Below are 21,855 nucleotides of genomic sequence, written 5' to 3' on the forward strand. Positions count from 1 at the left end.
ACTTTTATAATTATACAAACATTATTCGCGTATTGATATCATATTTGCGTGGTTTTTTTTCCACCTCCTACTATTGCAATATCGTAAAAACATTGTCAACTTAAATATAAAAAATGATATAGATGTATATATATTTACAATTCAAAAAGATTTTACATTTTTTAAAAGAAAGAGTTATAGGCATTATTTCTAACTTATCCAGTAGAATGATATTCTCACTGATACTGGCCGATTTAAATTGGTTATAGAAAGCAGCATTTCTATACGATTACTTGATTATCGTAAGAAACAAACGAGTGAAAGTATTGGACCAAAAACTTCTATTAAATTGAGAATTGAAATGGGGAATGTTTCAAAGAGACAACAAACCGACCAAAGAGCAAATAACAGCCGAAGGACACCAATGGGGCTAACTTGAGCTCCTGACCGCAAATCGGATTTAAATGTGTTCCACGTTGGTTTTTCTTCAGTGTTTAGTGAACATTTTTTCCTTTCTTCTTTTTTATTTTGGGCAAACTACAATTCCTACTTGTAGCATATTTGAAATAAGCTTGAGTCAAAATACCCAAATATTTGATTAGGTACAATGTATACTGTATTAATCAGACATATCTTTGTCCATGACTACTTCGTACATGTAATATCGACAGGAAATTACGATTCAATATATTTTTTCTTAGAGTTATGCCCCTTTGAACTTCGAATTTTGGCCTAAATATACTAATGCAACAGTTTGTCATCGCAATTCCTCTGATACTACATAACAGGATTTTTATGTTACTTTGTAGACTGCAAGGAGATACTATGTAGATAAACTCATCATAGATACAAGGATTGAAATTTTATTTTTGCGCCAGACTACAAAAGACTAAACAGTGACGTTCTAATAAAAAAAATGTTAAAAAGGCCAAACAAAGTTGAAGAACACTGAGGACCAGAAATTCAAAATGTTTTGCCAAATACAGATAAGTCAATCTATTCCTGAGGTAGAACAGCCGTGCATATACACAAGAAAATTATTATCATTGACTTATTTAGGAGTCTATGAACTTGTGAATCTGGTGAGACTTTGTTTACCCAGTGAAATTGGGGGGTATATTAGCGTGTTTACTAGTGTTCTGTAATTTCAATGAATGTATACTTTACATGCAATATAAGACGACAAAAAGCATTACGGACAAAAGCCACGGACAAAAAGCAAAAGTGTCGGACAAAAAGTAATAGCGGACAAAAAGCAAATTGCTGACAAAAAGCACCGTATCAGATGTGTTCAAAGATGAGGACTGACTAACTTCGACAAACATGGTAACTTCCGAAGCAAGGTTGTCGGGTCTCCGAACTTTCCCGAAGTCCTGCGTTTGATTGCCGAGTTTGAGCTTCGGTCCTTGCTTGGAAGTTGCAAACATGGTATACATCCATTAAAACACAGAAGAGATACTTTGCCATCATCAAAAGGGGAAGATAGACGATCCATCGGATCTAAGCTGGGGATCTTAGTGTTTAATTGGTATACATCCATTAAAACACAGAAGACATACGTTGCCGTCATCAAAAGGGGAAGATAGACGATCCATCGGATCTCAGCTGAGGATCTTAGTGTTTAATTGGTATACATCCATTAAAACACAGAAGACATACTTTGCCATCATCAAAAGGGAAAGATAGGCGATCCATCGGATCTCAGCTGAGGATCTTATTGTTTTATTGGTATACATCCATTAAAACACAGAAGACACACTTTGCCATCATCAAAAGGGAAAGATAGGCGATCCATCGGATCTCAGCTGAGAATCTTAGTATTTTATTGGTATACATCCATTAAAACACAGAAGACATACTTTGCCATAATCAAAAGGGAAAGATAGGCGATCCATCGGATCTCAGCTGAGAATCTTAGTATTTTATTGGTATACATCCATTAAAACACAGAAGACATACTTTGCCATCATCAAAAGGGAAAGATAGGCGATCCATCGGATCTCAGCTGAGAATCTTAGTATTTTATTGGTATACATCCATTAAAACACAGAAGACATACTTTGCCATCATCAAAAGGGAACGATAGGCGATCCATCGGATCTAAGCTGAGGATCTTAGTGTTTTATTGGTATACATCCATTAAAACACAGAAGAGATACTTTGCCATCATCAAAAGGGAACGATAGGCGATCCATCGGATCTAAGCTTAGGATCTTAGTGTTTTATGGTGTTTAAAAATGAGAATATTTCTACAAACACCATTCATAAAGATATTATGTTATTATCCGATTAACATGTAAAATCAGATAAACCGTTTATACTAATTTCTTCTCGTCCTGTACGTAAGATTTTACAGATTTTACACAGGAAATGTAATTTCCTTGATAATCAACAGAATACGTCACATTAAACTTAATCTTCTTTAAATCTTTATTTGTTAATTTATTAATGGTTGAAACTGTCTATAGATGTTTTAACAGCAAACAATCATTCGAACAATGAAATTAAATACAATCATACATTATTAATAACTTTATATAATATGTACACTGAGAATGAGGCCCAGCAGATAGCACAGACCATCTGCTCCAATACATCAAGTAGTGAAGGTGGGAGATTTCACCACTTTAATTCTCGATTACTTTTTTCAAGTTATTTTATTTATAAGTTTGGTAGGACAGTTACGTTATAGATGTCTAAAAATTTGTTTGAAGATTTTCGAGTATCCCCACTTAGACTTGAAATATCAGTGGAGTTATGTCTGTATGTCGTTGACCACTAATCCTTTGATACGGTTCGTCATCAGTCTTAAATTTGTCATTTTTTTTTAATCTATTGATAAAAGAAATGCAACTTTGTAGTTGAGAAAGAGACAGAATTTGGAAGTATACTTGATCTGATTAAAACAGATTTAAATATTTTAATATATACACTAATACATTCATTACATGATGATGATGACGTTATGGTGATGATGATGATAATGATAATGATGACGATGATGATCATGATGAACAATTTAATTAGAACGCAAATAAACAAATTAAAACGACACATTCACATAATCTATCATTCATTTTACAGGCCTAGTTGTTGATGTATGATCAGATCAATTATATTGTCGACAAAAATTAGTCATATGTATATATGTCTGTACAAAAAGACCGAGCAGAATCACAATCCGAATAATGAAACAAATTTTTAAAATAAAATAAAATAGCCAATTAAAAAACCTAGACTTCGGAATCGTCCTTATTTTTATCATCATTGTCTGAATCTGATAAGGCTGGTGGGGGTAAATCTTCATCGTCCTCTGATTCAGAACTACTGGAATCATCATCCTTTTCGTCGTCGTCCATCAAGTTATCAGTTTCTTTCAATCGTTCGAGCGATTCCACCGAGGCGCCAGTTGATGGTTCTACTTTCAGTCCAATGAATGTAGATGGATTCTCCGTGTCTGATTCTTTATCGGAATCATCGTTTTTATCAGATTCTTCTGTGTGAAGCAAATTATTTATTGATCCCGAATCCGCCATTTTGAATTCGGATTTGTCGGTAGCACCGAAAGAACTTTTTACTCCATTCCCATGTTGATTTTCTTGTTCATTCACTGCCGCAAACGTACTAACTCCAGCACCTCTGAATAATAGAAAAAAAGTGTTGCTTTAAAAAACTCAAAATATCGCGGAATCAATTACGATGAAAACAGAAATATTTATAACTTCATTTGAGTATAAAAAAAATGAAAAAAGGTAATGAATGCAAAAAGTACATTATGCATTGAATATAAGATGTAATTGTAAATTGATGGTTCTAAGACATTTGTGTATAAAAAATAAAATCACAAAAATACTCCGAGGAAAATTCAAAACGCAAAGTCCCTAATCAAATGGCAAAATCAAAAGCTCAATCACATCAAACGAATGGATAACAACTGTCATATTCCTGACTTGATACAGACATTTTCTAATGTAGAAAATGGTAGATTGAACCTGAAAGATTTTATAGCTAGAACATCACTGTGACAGCTATTTGTGTAATGTCCCGTTATTTAGTTAAAGGAAATTATTAGGTACATGTGTTTATGAACCAGTCAATCATCAGTAAATTCGATCCGAAAAAAACTCATGTTAATCATACTTTCTTAACCTAGTATATGAAATCAAACAGACCTAGAAAATCCAGTTTCACGTGTTCGCTATCTATTCATATAAACATTAATGTTTATTACGTTTATATCGGATAAATGACCGTATTTAGACTTTCTTCTGAGATCACCATGATTGTTAATTAGATGATGTCAAGACTAAGATACACACGAAATACTGATACATATTATCAGAGTCCTTTAATAGCCAATATCCTCAAATTAAACGAATATTTCGCAGGGTTGAATTTGTGACCTTGCGTGTCATGAAAAAGGCAATAACTGGTTATGCCAGGCTGCTGCAGTTGAACATTTCTAAATATGAATTTTCCTGCTATATGATAAATAATGAACTTACTGAACTTTTCTTATTGAAGCTTACGCCAGAACTATATCCGCCATTATGCCGATTCCATCACAACATATATTCTACCTTCAATAGCTAGATATAAAAGTTTTGAAAGTAACTTTTTTATTGTGTCTAACTTTCACTTGATTTATAAATTTAATTAACAATTGTAACGTCATCTATGTCCAAAATTGATGTCAAATATCTGTCACAATACATGGCTATAATTAACAACCAGAAATTAAGATAAGAGTTGTCTGGTGTAATAACCGATCAGATTGAAACACGTATATCTATATTTGTAAATACCTGTCTTCCCCTTCACCTTTATCAAGGTCAATGGTGTGCACGTTATCGAGTCCACCATTATCCATCGGCATTGTCATATGAATTCCATCCATCATATGCCTTGGACTTGATCCCTCGTTTGTTTTATAGGTACCAGACTGATTCTTGAATCGATATACCATGACGATCAGCAAGACAAGAAGTATAATGGAAATTGCAAACATAAGTCCAAAAGCTATCAGACCCACTCTTCCAAAATCTGATTCTTGTGTCTGCGTATTACCGCTTGAACCAGCTGCAAGATGTTAGACAAAAAATAAAAGTAAGTAATTGAAATAAAAAATATGTTGGATTTTGTTTTCCAATAGTTAAACCAATCAATCAAATATTGTTGCTTTAGTAGAAAAAAAAAACCCCAAAGGATATGGGGTATACACCCATAAAACAAAATCACAACAAGCACAGAAAAAAACCGAAAAAACGGAAAGGAACAGCACTTTTATTGCTGTTCCTCAACTCAACATGAATTGTCATTTATCGACGTTCTGTAAACGTAGTTCTCATTGTGTAGAGTACAGATTTTTTCATTAAAAAAAAAGACGAAGCAATTCTTATACATATTAACTACAGTATAATATTTTCTTCTTTGTACACTTTACAACAAATTTATGCACTAAAGAGTAAGATCTTTCAAATTTAAGTGTAATATTACTAATAACAGCTGGAAGCCAGTATCAAATGATTCAATTGGTGTTGAATGGGTTCTAAACTTGAAAGTATCTGGATATCAGTATGCATTTATAGTGTCATAATAGATTTTTTTTTAAACTTGACTGGTAATATACTTTCTAATGTCAGTTCATGCATTACTATAAATCATGTTATAAAATAGTTTGTTTTTTTTAAGCACAGGACTTGAATACTTAGATGTTTCCTAACGAATTATACATACAATATGGAGGAGTTGTTGTTAACGCCATTCTTGTTATCATTGGGCCTGTTGTTGGGTCCATCATTTTTTCTGTTGTTGGAGTCATCATTTTTTCTGTTGTTGTTTCCATAATTTTTGTTGTTTTTGGATCCATCATTATGCTTGTGGTTGTATCCATCATTGGTTCTGTTGTCATAGTCTCTTGTGTTGTTTCAGCCATGACTGTTGTAGGCTCCAGTTGTGGATTAGTTGTTGCATCAACAGACGCCATAGTGGTTACGGCGTCATTTGACATCACTGTTGTTGCAGCAGCAGACTGAGAATTCTGTTCAATCGTAGAAGGCTCCATAGCATCTGTAGTTGCAGACGAACCTGTTGTCGCTCCATTTGAAAACGCTATTGAACCTAACAAAAGATAAATGGTTTATTTATGCTGTTTACACATTATTGGACCGTCATTCTGTCGCAGACGAACCTGTTGTTGCTCCAATTGAAAACGCTATTGAACCTAGCAAAAGATAAATGGTTTATTTAGTATATTTACACATTATTGGACGGACATTCTGTCGGTTTTAAAAGCTCTTCAGAGCTTATGTTTTTACTTGTAATTCTTATACCGACTCTAAATGAGGTTTATTTAGTCTGTTTACCGACACAATTTATACCGACTCTAAATGAGGTTTATTTAGTCTATTTACACATTATTGGACGGACATTCTGTCGGTTTAAAAGCTCTTCAGAGCTTATGTTTGTACTTGTAATGCTTATACCGACTCTAAATAAAGCTTTATGTCTTATGTCTTACATCTATATTGGTTGCGATAGGAAGACTACTTCTCGATTGTGAACAGACAGGATTATAATGTAAAGATAAGAAATCAAAATTTACTTAGAATTTATCTAATACCAACAGCAATAACTTCCTTTCCTTGATTTAGATATGTCAGTATTACACCAGAAACTTTATACACAAAATTATTGTAAATTTCCATTTTTGGACCATGATGATCCTTTGAAGCCATCTTACGGTGTTTGCATATCCAAACTCGTTCGCTATATTTTAGTCTGAAGTAACTTTTTGGATTTTAATGAGCGTAAAACGTGTATTGCTGGTAAATTATATAGTCAGAGATTTCTTAATCACTAATTTCTTATAAAACCTTTACTAAATTCTTTCACAAATACAAATATTTGATCTTTGCGTTTTGATGTACACGAAGAAAACTTATTCCAAACAGAATAGCACATCTAAAATTTGACGGTTATGTTGTACAGCACGGAAATTTAGATACGATCCGGGTAAACTTATTCATCCTCTAAATAATCTTATTCTAAAAGGTTACCTATTCAATACTGTAATTAAATATTTGTTAATATTTAAATACATACGAGGTCATGTTTTCTTCGACTGTTAATGCCGTCTTTGCGCAAAATCTATAGGATGTTGGATTTGTACTGCTTGCTTGATATTTTTAGACTCATTCTTATGTTATACTGATACACCACTGTCAAAGGTTAGGGGAGGGTTGAACACTCAAAAACATGATTAACCTGCCACATTCTTCTTGTGCTTGTCCCAAGTCAAGAGCCTGTAGTTCAGTGGTTGTCGTTTGTTCATGTTTGTCATACTTGTGTTTCGTAAACTGTTTTGTTATAAATTAGGCCGTTATTTTTTTTTTTTAATTATTTCATATTTTCATGTCCGGGCCTTTCTCATTGTTGAAGGACTAATTGCTTACATCCAATTCATTTAAAATTTGGTGGATAGTTGTCTTATTGGCATTCAATCTACATTTCCCTAATTTTATAAAATAAGTTCCATCCCATTATATGTGGAAATGGTATTCTATTTTTATGTTTACGTATGAAAGTGTTTAAACCCAATGGAAGTACAGCCGAAAACCACAATAATATACAACTTCAACAATCACTCGGCTGAGAAATAATCAATTTGCAATAAGCTAGCTAAAATTGTCATTTTAAATAGTTTGATTTTGAGTTACAATGTAGAAACAATAAAACCGTTGGTAAGGCTCAAAATATCACCACTGTCCTGCATGTTTGTATGGGAATAGTGAAGTGTATATTTTGACGATTAAAATCACTAAAACATTCGAAAACAAATATGAATAGGAGTTTCACAATTGTATTTCTTTGAAATAAGTAAGGCCTTTAGTCAAGGAATGCGTATTAAAAGAGTCATAATATACAATTATTTGGATTAGTAAAGAAAGACGCGCGCATAGCTTTTGATACTCCGGTATAAGTAAGACTTTTAAAAAGCGCAAAACACTTTTGGTAGGATTTATCTGTGATTAACTAATGAGACAGAGTATGATGTCTCAAAATGTGTAGAAAACAATATGAAACGTTCATTTTCAGAAAGCTGCAAAGTTGTGCTACTAATGTCTTTTAATTTGAAAGGCCGTTTACCAGACGCCTCTTGACAGTTATAGATTTATAACAACTCAAATCCCAACATTGAAGCTTATCATCGGCAGTTGATTTGTAAAATATTTACAGCTTATTTCTTATGCTTGTAGAGTAAATCTTTGGTAGGCTTGCTTGCTCTGTTTGTTTAAACGTTAATTCAAGCTTTATAATTAACATTGACATCTTCAAACAATATATGTAGGCATATTTAAACCAGTATTATTATAATTAAATTTGATTGGACGTTATCCCAATTACATTGTACCATATATAAACAAAGAAAACAAGCTAACCAAAGTCTTGATTTACATGCATTAGGAAATTAGCTGTAAACAGTATTAATCGTTTAGGGTTATGTTTAATATCTACACACATTTCCTATGTAAGCACATTAACTGTTTACACACGTCTTGAATATAACCACCAATCCTTTTAGTTAACACATTTTTAACATAAACTTGTTTAGGGATAAGACATTTTTTCACCTGAACATGTAAAAAGTGCACACAATGCATTCAGAAATGTATTGGAGATATAAACACCATTTTTATAGTGTATATGAGGTAGTTTCTTCTGCCTCATAAAAAAAAATACTGATTATAAATAGAAATTTGAAAAAAGTCAATATTTTCAAAGTACATATTACTAAGCTCCTCAACCACATTCATGTACAAAGTTAGAAACTTCCGTGAAGGAAGTTGAGTAAATCTATGAAGGATGTTAAGTATAGAAATGTTACTTATGTCAAAGAAAGATGAAGTTTACTGATATAACATGACTAGACTGCACAAGTGAACTTTTAACATTAACTTGAAAGATTTTTTTGCAATATGCTTGAAAACATTATTTGATCTTTAGGTTTTTAGTTGGTTAATGAAAATTTATTATTTTAATTGTTTAGGTGTGGAGTAAAAATTGGTTGACCGGTGAAACGTCGTTGAGCGGGGAGAAAAAAGGGGGGTCCACATGTTTCCAGAAAGGCCTTAAAATATCACTGCGATATTAATTCTTGCCAAATAAAACAGATGGTCCAAAATAACACACTCGAAAGTATATCAATTGCATTATTTGTACAGATTAGATTTTGTTATATCTCTGTTGAACAGGAAAACTTGAAATATATTTTCAGCTTATGTTTATCCATAAGCAATATTTAAAAAAAAGTACAGCATTTTTTAATACGGCATCAATATCAAATCATTGACCACCGTAGAATGTGTTACAGTAATGCGTGGAATGTGTTTCGGTTAATGGAAGGCTATGGCCATTTTCTTCTGTATTTGATTCAAAGATAGAACCCTGTACATTTTTTGTACCTTAACTTCAAAAAGACTTCTGTGTTTTATTGGGTTTACTCATTATTGCAGACCGTACGGTGGCCAATAGTTGATATTTTTTGTGTCATTTGGTCTCTTGGTAAATCATAAAAGGTAAAATCGTCAGAGATAAAAAAAAAAAAAAAAATGTTGCTAAAATAGTAGAAATAAATTGTTCAAAAACTGAAACTTCACCATAAGATTGTAATTTTAAGTCGTACCAGTGCCAAATAAATTGACTACTAGACGAATAGCAGTATCAGTGACTGACATGCCATCAGTAGATGCACCGGTTCAGCGGAAAACCTTTATTGGTTGATGATAACAGATTCCATCTAGCTTCATATAAATATTAATACTTTCAATATGTACTCTTGTCAACAGATAGAAGAGCACCAACAAGTCGCATAGGCCAGTCTGACCGTTGCAGCTCATGATATGATTTAATTACTATGTAGTTGAAACCTTAAAGTACAATCGATTAACCGTTAAAGTAATTCTAAGAAATAATTCAAGGGCGTATTGAAACAAACATAGTACGAAAAATCCGTCGTTTCTATTTCCGAAGTACTATGAGTAATTCATTGTTCCTACACACATGCGAAAGTTTCAATTGTTTCGGACGTTGATCAATCACAATATGTTTTTGGCGTAAGCCTTTACAAAAATTAACTATTCTGCTTCGGATTTCGGTATGGCTCAAACGATAAGATTGAAGCAAGGGTCTCTATATAGCTTATTTTCTTGGGAAAATTGTTAAAGATCATGCAAATGCTACAGTAATCTAAATGTTCTTAAATCGGTTATCAGTAAAAACTATTAAAGGCATGTACAACTGTACTAGGATATGATTGTAATTCAGAAATGATTGTTTGTTTAAACATTATTAAAAGCAATATTTAGCTAAATTAAATCTATGAACTGTCGGCACTGATTGTAAGTAATGTCTCCTCTATGACAGTCTTGAACATTAAAACTCAATATTAGATAAAACACGCTGCTATTTTAAGTGTTTGGTACAGGTTGGCTGTAACTGTGCACAACATAGAACCCTATGGGAAAAACAGAGAACTTTTTTTGTCAGAAAACACGGTCAAACATCCAAACATATTATCCACACTGATCTGTGTCCACACTTGTTATATGGGGAAATATAGAAATGGGGAATGTGCCAAAGAAGCAACAACCCGATCAAAGAGTAAAACATAACCGAAGACCACCAATGGATTTTTAACACAGCGAGAAAAACCCGCACCCGGAGGTGGACTTCAGCTGGCCCCTACACAAAAATGTGCTACTAGCAGTTATCGACATGCCAGTCTTCACAGAAAGACAAAATGTCGTCCAGGTCAGCTTAAAATTGCAGCCACATTAATAATTTTATCATTATGTTGTCCCCTAGAGTTTATTTCGTGACAACACCGTTTTTATGCAGTTATTGGTCAAGCGGACAGTGTTGTCTTCGAGATTGTCATCTGTCAAAAAAATTTAGCCATATTAGAAATCCACAGACGTAGCGCATAAAATTCAGACAATTAACACTCTGCCAAATTTGAACATTCTATCTATAAAAGCTTAGGAATAATTGGGCTACTATACGCCCTTGTTATTTTGTATTGGTAAGTACCTATACAATATTATACTTATAAAACAACTTTAAAATCGGGTTTGATATATTATGGAGATCGCAGACATCTTATCAACATATAAAGGGCTCTCCCCATCATTAAATTCCTCTAAACTCTGGATTCAGACTGTTTTTTGCCTTGATCTTAGTTTTTGAATGTTGCTGCGAGATAACTTCTGACACGTCTGTGTAGTGTTTTGTATTTGACCGTGAACTACAAATAAAAGTTTGGCTCGATCTATGTTTTTGTTCGACGCCAGTCAGGGACGACATCAAAAAATCAATGAAGGATAAAAAACTTAATTCAAATAGTTTGGGGGTGGGGGGGTCAAATTACTGCAAGTTTTGTATAAATTGACATTGATTTTACATATATCCTTATTGTGCAATCAATTTTTCCCAAATTAAGTTAAGAGGGGGGTAGGGGGTCAGTGAAAAAACTATATGAATTAAGTTTTTTTTATCCTTCATTGATCTTTTGATGTCGTCCCTGACATCCATTTAATTTTTTTTTAGATTCGTTTGATGATTGTTTATATGAGTTTGTATGATAATTATTTAAAATACCAATTAGAAAAAGGTCAGATAGGAAGGGGGGATTTTATATTAAAGAATTAATTGCCAATATATTTTAAAACCACATGAAAAAAAATACAATGTACTAAATAGTCCAAGTTTAAAGGTTACATACCTATAATAAGAAGAATAAGATATGTTTTCCCAATCATCATTTTGCTTTTCAAACCTCTAAATATGTTTCAATCTGAATTCATAGTGTTTATTTTTGTTTCCGTGTAGATATTAGCTTTTGCATATGTAGATAAGTGGAAGATCCTTCAAAAACGGAAATCGCTAGATTGTCGCCTTAAAAAGCCGGACGCTGTGAATGAAGATACATATACTGTTTACTTGTATTTACATCAAGCAAAAACATCATTTTTTAGAAACACTCATCCTTAGATTAGGCGTGGACATATACGTATGCGTAATGCATTGCGACACCTAAAATATCTAATTATTTTGCGCGCAAGTTTTTGTGATCACTTTAAAAAAATCTTGAATTCATAAGCTTTTTAAAATAAATAGTCACTGTGGTAAATTTAAATATGACCGGCTTGCTGATACAAACATTGGAAAAGCCTGGCTTCATTGCAAAATGTTCGCTCAATGTTCATGAAATGTTTCAAGGTCATTATAAATGAGATTTTTAAAACGTTGAGATGTAGTATGATTGACAATGAGATAACCGTCCGCCAGACTATAGTTAAACTTTGATGAAGTAGTAGTATGCATTTATTATTCTCCGAATGTAATGTCTTTATTCGCTTTTTCTGACTTAACGATGAAGAAGTAATACAGTAATATATAAAAATAAAATATTTAAAAAAAATAACATTTAGAAAAAAACAAATGTGCACAAAGGGATTTAATGTAAAGATACTAATAAAGATGAAATAAACACTTTATGGTTAGAGAGTAAAGAATGAGGAGAATTGAATATCCATTGGTAACATATAGTATGCAGCTATGACAAAGTCCATGTCAATGCAAAAGAATCCCCAAAAGTCCTTTACAGACATTATTTGTAATGATCTGTTTTGAGTAAAGATAGTCGTTGGTGTATAGCAGGTCCTTAAGAATTGGATTTTAAACTTGCATGTAAATATTTTAAAAGTGGCTCCGTTTACAATTACTATCGAAACTGTTTGAAAAGATATTGTCAGTTTAAAAAAATGCAAGTATCTAATGCATGTAAACTTCCAAAGTTGGAATTTAGGACCATCTGCTCCAAGATCTGCCCTCTACGCATGGTCTCTTATATTGATTCATGCGCATATGCCTGCCTTATTATATACGTTCAAACAATTAGTTTCATGGAACATAGATAATTTTGTTGATTGAGATTAAACAAAAATAAAGAAATACAAAAGCTCTCAAATTTAGGACTGTCGTTACTCCGTTGCTTTAAATACAGATTTTGTTTTCGTGCAATCATTATGCAGATGATGATGTTCCTACCCATTGTGAGTAACGAATATCTTATTCTTCGATGAACAACTTCAAAACGAGCTTTTGGAAACAACATTTTTTTCCAAGCTTGTTGATCATAACAATGATCGGTATAGAAAACATTTGAAATAAACTATAATCAATTAATTGATTTTTGGTGTTTAATGCCACTTTCATCACTTCTGACTATTTCATGCGAACAGTAATTTTGATCATCGGAAATACCAAAAAATCGAGAAAAAAATAAATAAGTGATAAGCCAAGTTAATAGTTCATTCATACATATATTTGTCACGTTAACACAACACTTGTTTTTCAGGATGGACATTGTAAATTTTCAAACATGCAGTCAAGGTGTTATTGCATCGTGTCTGAAAAAAGCTGAAGAGAAGAGGTAAGGACCTAATGGGGAAAAAAAGAAGAAATGATCTTTTTTAAAAAAAATGACCTGTTGGGTCGCCCGTATTTCGATTGTCTATAAATATAGCTCCTGTCATTTTTATGAATGTAAACTATGAGTACTGTGTCTTATAGTCCGAGATTACTCTGACGTCCAACGGCTGTTTTGCCAGACAAGCTGGGGCCGTGAGAAAATAAAAATTCTATAAATAATGGTGTGGACCTAAAGTTGTAAGACAAATTTACTCTAACTTTGAAAAGTTTAATTTAGTATAGACTTATAAACAAAAGGTCACCACACATAAACTGTGATGATCACAAAGATCTTAAGAAGCAGGTCCTACCTATATTTTTTTCCCTCCCAATCCTTTTATACACTTCTTTTCCATGTACTGTTTTTTTTTCTTTACATAAAGTTGATTGACGTTTTCATCATACTTCGGGTTTAAAAGTATCTTTTGTTAGAGGTATTGAAGAAATCATTAATTTCCCTGAAACTGCTTCATGACCAGCGGCAAATATTACAGTCATAATGCAAAAGATATAGTAATACGTTTGTGATGTAAAAGATTGCTCTGGTGAAATAACAATTCCAGTTGATAGATTCTTGTTTACCAAACCAATGATCGGTGACGAACACGTTTGAAATAAAACAATGATGGACCGGATTTATCGATTTTTAGTGTTTAATGCCACTTTAATCAGTATGCAAACAGTGGTTTTTATTATCGGAAAATACCAAAAAATCGACAGACAAAATAAATAATTGATAGCATGAGCCAAGTGAATAGTTCATTCATACATATATTTTGTCGCTGGGATGCTGTCTCATTGAAGGAAACTCGCATCTCTTTTAACGTCAAACTTGCACAAGTCTTTTGGTTATTTTTGTCGGTAGGATGCGGCTCATTGACGTTGACATCACATTTGTTTTTGATGGACATTGTAAATTTTCAAACATGCAGTTAAGGTGTTATTTCATATCTGATAATGGATGAAGAGGATATAAAAGGACCTAATAGAAAAGAGAAGAAATTGTATTATTAAAAAAAAAATGACCTTTTTGGTCGCTCGTATTTCGGTTGTCTATAAATATAGTTCCTGTCATTTTTATGAATGTAAACTATAAGTACTGTGTCTTTTAGGGGGACATCAATGGCTTAAAATGATTAGTTATGCTATTTTTTTAATAAGGAAGATTATCATCATGTTTTAAACATTATTTTTTTTTCAGATGTCATTGTGGATTATAGTGTCAGATTTGTATGGATGGCAAATCTGTCTATTTAACAAATGAAATAGAAAATCGTAGGTTAAAAATGCGACTTTTCCAATGTGTCTATTGACTTCATTTAAATATCTAAGCAGTTCAAATATGTTAACAGTCGAGTATATGTCAAGATGCTCAAGAGATTTTCAACTTTTTCTTCATTTAGTAACTGTATACCTAAAATGTGTGAAACCAAAAAATATGGCTTTACTGGGAACTCCAGAGCTGAAACATGAAGACTTCAGTTTAGCAGGGACTTAACTCTAAGGCTAGTTTTGGTAATTTTTGCACATAGGAACTTTACAGAAACAGTTAGTGTAAAACTGTTGTGCTTCACGACGACATGTCTTCTTAACTACAGAATGATGCATTGAAATAGAGACTGCGCGATACATTCACAGAATTTTGGAAAATTTTCGACATATAAAACACCCTTTCCTTTTGAAAATAAAAATTCTATATATAATGGTGTCGACCTAAAGTTGTAAGACAAGTTTACTTTAACTTTGTAAAGTTTAACTTAGTATAGACTTATAAACAAAAGGTCACCACACATAAACTGTGATGGACACAAAGACCTTAAAAAGCAGGTCCTACCTATATATTTTTTCCTCCCAATCCTTTTATACACTTCTTTTCCATGTACTGTTTTTTTTTCTTTACATAAAGTTGATTGACGTTTTCATCATACTTCGGGTTTAAAAGTATCTTTTGTTAGAGGTATTGAAGAAATCATTAATTTCCCTGAAACTGCTTCATGACCAGCGGCAAATATTACAGTCATAATGCAAAAGATATAGTAATAAGTTTGTGATGTAAAAGATTGCTCTGGTGAAATAACAATTCCAGTTGATAGATTCTTGTTAACCAAACCAATGATCGGTGACGAACACGTTTGAAATAAAACAATGATGGACCGGATTTATCGATTTTTAGTGTTTAATGCCACTTTAATCAGTATGCAAACAGTGGTTTTTATTATCGGAAAATACCAAAAAATCGACAGACAAAATAAATAATTGATAGCATGAGCCAAGTGAATAGTTCATTCATACATATATTTTGTCGCTGGGATGCTGTCTCATTGAAGGAAACTCGCATCTCTTTTAACGTCAAACTTGCACAAGTCTTTTGGTTATTTTTGTCGGTAGGATGCGGCTCATTGACGTTGACATCACATTTGTTTTTGATGGACATTGTAAATTTTCAAACATGCAGTTAAGGTGTTATTTCATATCTGATAATGGATGAAGAGGATATAAAAGGACCTAATAGAAAAGAGAAGAAATTGTATTATTAAAAAAAAAATGACCTTTTTGGTCGCTCGTATTTCGGTTGTCTATAAATATAGTTCCTGTCATTTTTATGAATGTAAACTATAAGTACTGTGTCTTTTAGGGGGACATCAATGGCTTAAAATGATTAGTTATGCTATTTTTTTAATAGGGAAGATTATCATCATGTTTTAAACATTATTTTTTTTTCAGATGTCATTGTGGATTATAGTGTCAGATTTGTATGGATGGCAAATCTGTCTATTTAACAAATGAAATAGAAAATCGTAGGTTAAAAATGCGACTTTTCCAATGTGTCTATTGACTTCATTTAAATATCTAAGCAGTTCAAATATGTTAACAGTCGAGTATATGTCAAGATGCTCAAGAGATTTTCAACTTTTTCTTCATTTAGTAACTGTATACCTAAAATGTGTGAAACCAAAAAATATGGCTTCACTGGGAACTCCAGAGCTGAAACATGAAGACTTCAGTTTAGCAGGGACTTAACTCTAAGGCTAGTTTTGGTAATTTTTGCACATAGGAACTTTACAGAAACAGTTAGTGTAAAACTGTTGTGCTTCACGACGACATGTCTTCTTAACTACAGAATGATGCATTGAAATAGAGACTGCGCGATACATTCACAGAATTTTGGAAAATTTTCGACATATAAAACACCCTTTCCTTTTGAAAATAAAAATTCTATATATAATGGTGTCGACCTAAAGTTGTAAGACAAGTTTACTTTAACTTTGTAAAGTTTAACTTAGTATAGACTTATAAACAAAAGGTCACCACACATAAACTGTGATGGACACAAAGACCTTAAAAAGCAGGTCCTACCTATATATTTTTTCCTCCCAATCCTTTTATACACTTCTTTTCCATGTACTGTTTTTTTTTCTTTACATAAAGTTGATTGACGTTTTCATCATACTTCGGGTTTAAAAGTATCTTTTGTTAGAGGTATTGAAGAAATCATTAATTTCCCTGAAACTGCTTCATGACCAGCGGCAAATATTACAGTCATAATGCAAAAGATATAGTAATAAGTTTGTGATGTAAAAGATTGCTCTGGTGAAATAACAATTCCAGTTGATAGATTCTTGTTAACCAAACCAATGATCGGTGACGAACACGTTTGAAATAAAACAATGATGGACCGGATTTATCGATTTTTAGTGTTTAATGCCACTTTAATCAGTATGCAAACAGTGGTTTTTATTATCGGAAAATACCAAAAAATCGACAGACAAAATAAATAATTGATAGCATGAGCCAAGTGAATAGTTCATTCATACATATATTTTGTCGCTGGGATGCTGTCTCATTGAAGGAAACTCGCATCTCTTTTAACGTCAAACTTGCACAAGTCTTTTGGTTATTTTTGTCGGTAGGATGCGGCTCATTGACGTTGACATCACATTTGTTTTTGATGGACATTGTAAATTTTCAAACATGCAGTTAAGGTGTTATTTCATATCTGATAATGGATGAAGAGGATATAAAAGGACCTAATAGAAAAGAGAAGAAATTGTATTATTAAAAAAAAAATGACCTTTTTGGTCGCTCGTATTTCGGTTGTCTATAAATATAGTTCCTGTCATTTTTATGAATGTAAACTATAAGTACTGTGTCTTTTAGGGGGACATCAATGGCTTAAAATGATTAGTTATGCTATTTTTTTAATAAGGAAGATTATCATCATGTTTTAAACATTATTTTTTTTTCAGATGTCATTGTGGATTATAGTGTCAGATTTGTATGGATGGCAAATCTGTCTATTTAACAAATGAAATAGAAAATCGTAGGTTAAAAATGCGACTTTTCCAATGTGTCTATTGACTTCATTTAAATATCTAAGCAGTTCAAATATGTTAACAGTCGAGTATATGTCAAGATGCTCAAGAGATTTTCAACTTTTTCTTCATTTAGTAACTGTATACCTAAAATGTGTGAAACCAAAAAAATATGGCTTCACTGGGAACTCCAGAGCTGAAACATGAAGACTTCAGTTTAGCAGGGACTTAACTCTAAGGCTAGTTTTGGTAATTTTTGCACATAGGAACTTTACAGAAACAGTTAGTGTAAAACTGTTGTGCTTCACGACGACATGTCTTCTTAACTACAGAATGATGCATTGAAATAGAGACTGCGCGATACATTCACAGAATTTTGGAAAATTTTCGACATATAAAACACCCTTTCCTTTTGAAAATAAAAATTCTATATATAATGGTGTCGACCTAAAGTTGTAAGACAAGTTTACTTTAACTTTGTAAAGTTTAACTTAGTATAGACTTATAAACAAAAGGTCACCACACATAAACTGTGATGGACACAAAGACCTTAAAAAGCAGGTCCTACCTATATATTTTTTCCTCCCAATCCTTTTATACACTTCTTTTCCATGTACTGTTTTTTTTTCTTTACATAAAGTTGATTGACGTTTTCATCATACTTCGGGTTTAAAAGTATCTTTTGTTAGAGGTATTGAAGAAATCATTAATTTCCCTGAAACTGCTTCATGACCAGCGGCAAATATTACAGTCATAATGCAAAAGATATAGTAATAAGTTTGTGATGTAAAAGATTGCTCTGGTGAAATAACAATTCCAGTTGATAGATTCTTGTTAACCAAACCAATGATCGGTGACGAACACGTTTGAAATAAAACAATGATGGACCGGATTTATCGATTTTTAGTGTTTAATGCCACTTTAATCAGTATGCAAACAGTGGTTTTTATTATCGGAAAATACCAAAAAATCGACAGACAAAATAAATAATTGATAGCATGAGCCAAGTGAATAGTTCATTCATACATATATTTTGTCGCTGGGATGCTGTCTCATTGAAGGAAACTCGCATCTCTTTTAACGTCAAACTTGCACAAGTCTTTTGGTTATTTTTGTCGGTAGGATGCGGCTCATTGACGTTGACATCACATTTGTTTTTGATGGACATTGTAAATTTTCAAACATGCAGTTAAGGTGTTATTTCATATCTGATAATGGATGAAGAGGATATAAAAGGACCTAATAGAAAAGAGAAGAAATTGTATTATTAAAAAAAAAAATGACCTTTTTGGTCGCTCGTATTTCGGTTGTCTATAAATATAGTTCCTGTCATTTTTATGAATGTAAACTATAAGTACTGTGTCTTTTAGGGGGACATCAATGGCTTAAAATGATTAGTTATGCTATTTTTTTAATAAGGAAGATTATCATCATGTTTTAAACATTATTTTTTTTTTCAGATGTCATTGTGGATTATAGTGTCAGATTTGTATGGATGGCAAATCTGTCTATTTAACAAATGAAATAGAAAATCGTAGGTTAAAAATGCGACTTTTCCAATGTGTCTATTGACTTCATTTAAATATCTAAGCAGTTCAAATATGTTAACAGTCGAGTATATGTCAAGATGCTCAAGAGATTTTCAACTTTTTCTTCATTTAGTAACTGTATACCTAAAATGTGTGAAACCAAAAAATATGGCTTCACTGGGAACTCCAGAGCTGAAACATGAAGACTTCAGTTTAGCAGGGACTTAACTCTAAGGCTAGTTTTGGTAATTTTTGCACATAGGAACTTTACAGAAACAGTTAGTGTAAAACTGTTGTGCTTCACGACGACATGTCTTCTTAACTACAGAATGATGCATTGAAATAGAGACTGCGCGATACATTCACAGAATTTTGGAAAATTTTCGACATATAAAACACCCTTTCCTTTTGAAAATAAAAATTCTATATATAATGGTGTCGACCTAAAGTTGTAAGACAAGTTTACTTTAACTTTGTAAAGTTTAACTTAGTATAGACTTATAAACAAAAGGTCACCACACATAAACTGTGATGGACACAAAGACCTTAAAAAGCAGGTCCTACCTATATATTTTTTCCTCCCAATCCTTTTATACACTTCTTTTCCATGTACTGTTTTTTTTTCTTTACATAAAGTTGATTGACGTTTTCATCATACTTCGGGTTTAAAAGTATCTTTTGTTAGAGGTATTGAAGAAATCATTAATTTCCCTGAAACTGCTTCATGACCAGCGGCAAATATTACAGTCATAATGCAAAAGATATAGTAATAAGTTTGTGATGTAAAAGATTGCTCTGGTGAAATAACAATTCCAGTTGATAGATTCTTGTTAACCAAACCAATGATCGGTGACGAACACGTTTGAAATAAAACAATGATGGACCGGATTTATCGATTTTTAGTGTTTAATGCCACTTTAATCAGTATGCAAACAGTGGTTTTTATTATCGGAAAATACCAAAAAATCGACAGACAAAATAAATAATTGATAGCATGAGCCAAGTGAATAGTTCATTCATACATATATTTTGTCGCTGGGATGCTGTCTCATTGAAGGAAACTCGCATCTCTTTTAACGTCAAACTTGCACAAGTCTTTTGGTTATTTTTGTCGGTAGGATGCGGCTCATTGACGTTGACATCACATTTGTTTTTGATGGACATTGTAAATTTTCAAACATGCAGTTAAGGTGTTATTTCATATCTGATAATGGATGAAGAGGATATAAAAGGACCTAATAGAAAAGAGAAGAAATTGTATTATTAAAAAAAAAAATGACCTTTTTGGTCGCTCGTATTTCGGTTGTCTATAAATATAGTTCCTGTCATTTTTATGAATGTAAACTATAAGTACTGTGTCTTTTAGGGGGACATCAATGGCTTAAAATGATTAGTTATGCTATTTTTTTAATAAGGAAGATTATCATCATGTTTTAAACATTATTTTTTTTTTCAGATGTCATTGTGGATTATAGTGTCAGATTTGTATGGATGGCAAATCTGTCTATTTAACAAATGAAATAGAAAATCGTAGGTTAAAAATGCGACTTTTCCAATGTGTCTATTGACTTCATTTAAATATCTAAGCAGTTCAAATATGTTAACAGTCGAGTATATGTCAAGATGCTCAAGAGATTTTCAACTTTTTCTTCATTTAGTAACTGTATACCTAAAATGTGTGAAACCAAAAAATATGGCTTCACTGGGAACTCCAGAGCTGAAACATGAAGACTTCAGTTTAGCAGGGACTTAACTCTAAGGCTAGTTTTGGTAATTTTTGCACATAGGAACTTTACAGAAACAGTTAGTGTAAAACTGTTGTGCTTCACGACGACATGTCTTCTTAACTACAGAATGATGCATTGAAATAGAGACTGCGCGATACATTCACAGAATTTTGGAAAATTTTCGACATATAAAACACCCTTTCCTTTTGAAAATAAAAATTCTATATATAATGGTGTCGACCTAAAGTTGTAAGACAAGTTTACTTTAACTTTGTAAAGTTTAACTTAGTATAGACTTATAAACAAAAGGTCACCACACATAAACTGTGATGGACACAAAGACCTTAAAAAGCAGGTCCTACCTATATATTTTTTCCTCCCAATCCTTTTATACACTTCTTTTCCATGTACTGTTTTTTTTTCTTTACATAAAGTTGATTGACGTTTTCATCATACTTCGGGTTTAAAAGTATCTTTTGTTAGAGGTATTGAAGAAATCATTAATTTCCCTGAAACTGCTTCATGACCAGCGGCAAATATTACAGTCATAATGCAAAAGATATAGTAATAAGTTTGTGATGTAAAAGATTGCTCTGGTGAAATAACAATTCCAGTTGATAGATTCTTGTTAACCAAACCAATGATCGGTGACGAACACGTTTGAAATAAAACAATGATGGACCGGATTTATCGATTTTTAGTGTTTAATGCCACTTTAATCAGTATGCAAACAGTGGTTTTTATTATCGGAAAATACCAAAAAATCGACAGACA

General features: G+C 32.4%; 1 protein-coding gene across 1 annotated transcript; it reads right to left on the bottom strand.

Moving 5' to 3' along the window:
* Positions 1-2,395: 2,395 nt before the first annotated feature.
* On the bottom strand, positions 2,396-11,946 carry LOC143056787 (uncharacterized). The gene is made up of 4 exons (XM_076229950.1): positions 11,762-11,946; positions 5,716-6,099; positions 4,785-5,058; positions 2,396-3,618 (listed from the first exon to the last, which is right to left on the bottom strand). The coding sequence occupies exons 1-4, from the start codon at positions 11,799-11,801 to the stop codon at positions 3,213-3,215; spliced, it is 1,104 nt and encodes a 367-aa protein (XP_076086065.1). The 5' UTR covers positions 11,802-11,946; the 3' UTR covers positions 2,396-3,212.
* Between the last annotated feature and the right edge of the window lie 9,909 nt (positions 11,947-21,855).

This window comes from Mytilus galloprovincialis, chromosome 13 (genome assembly GCF_965363235.1).
Source record: "Mytilus galloprovincialis chromosome 13, xbMytGall1.hap1.1, whole genome shotgun sequence".
NCBI lineage: Eukaryota > Metazoa > Mollusca > Bivalvia > Mytilida > Mytilidae > Mytilus > Mytilus galloprovincialis.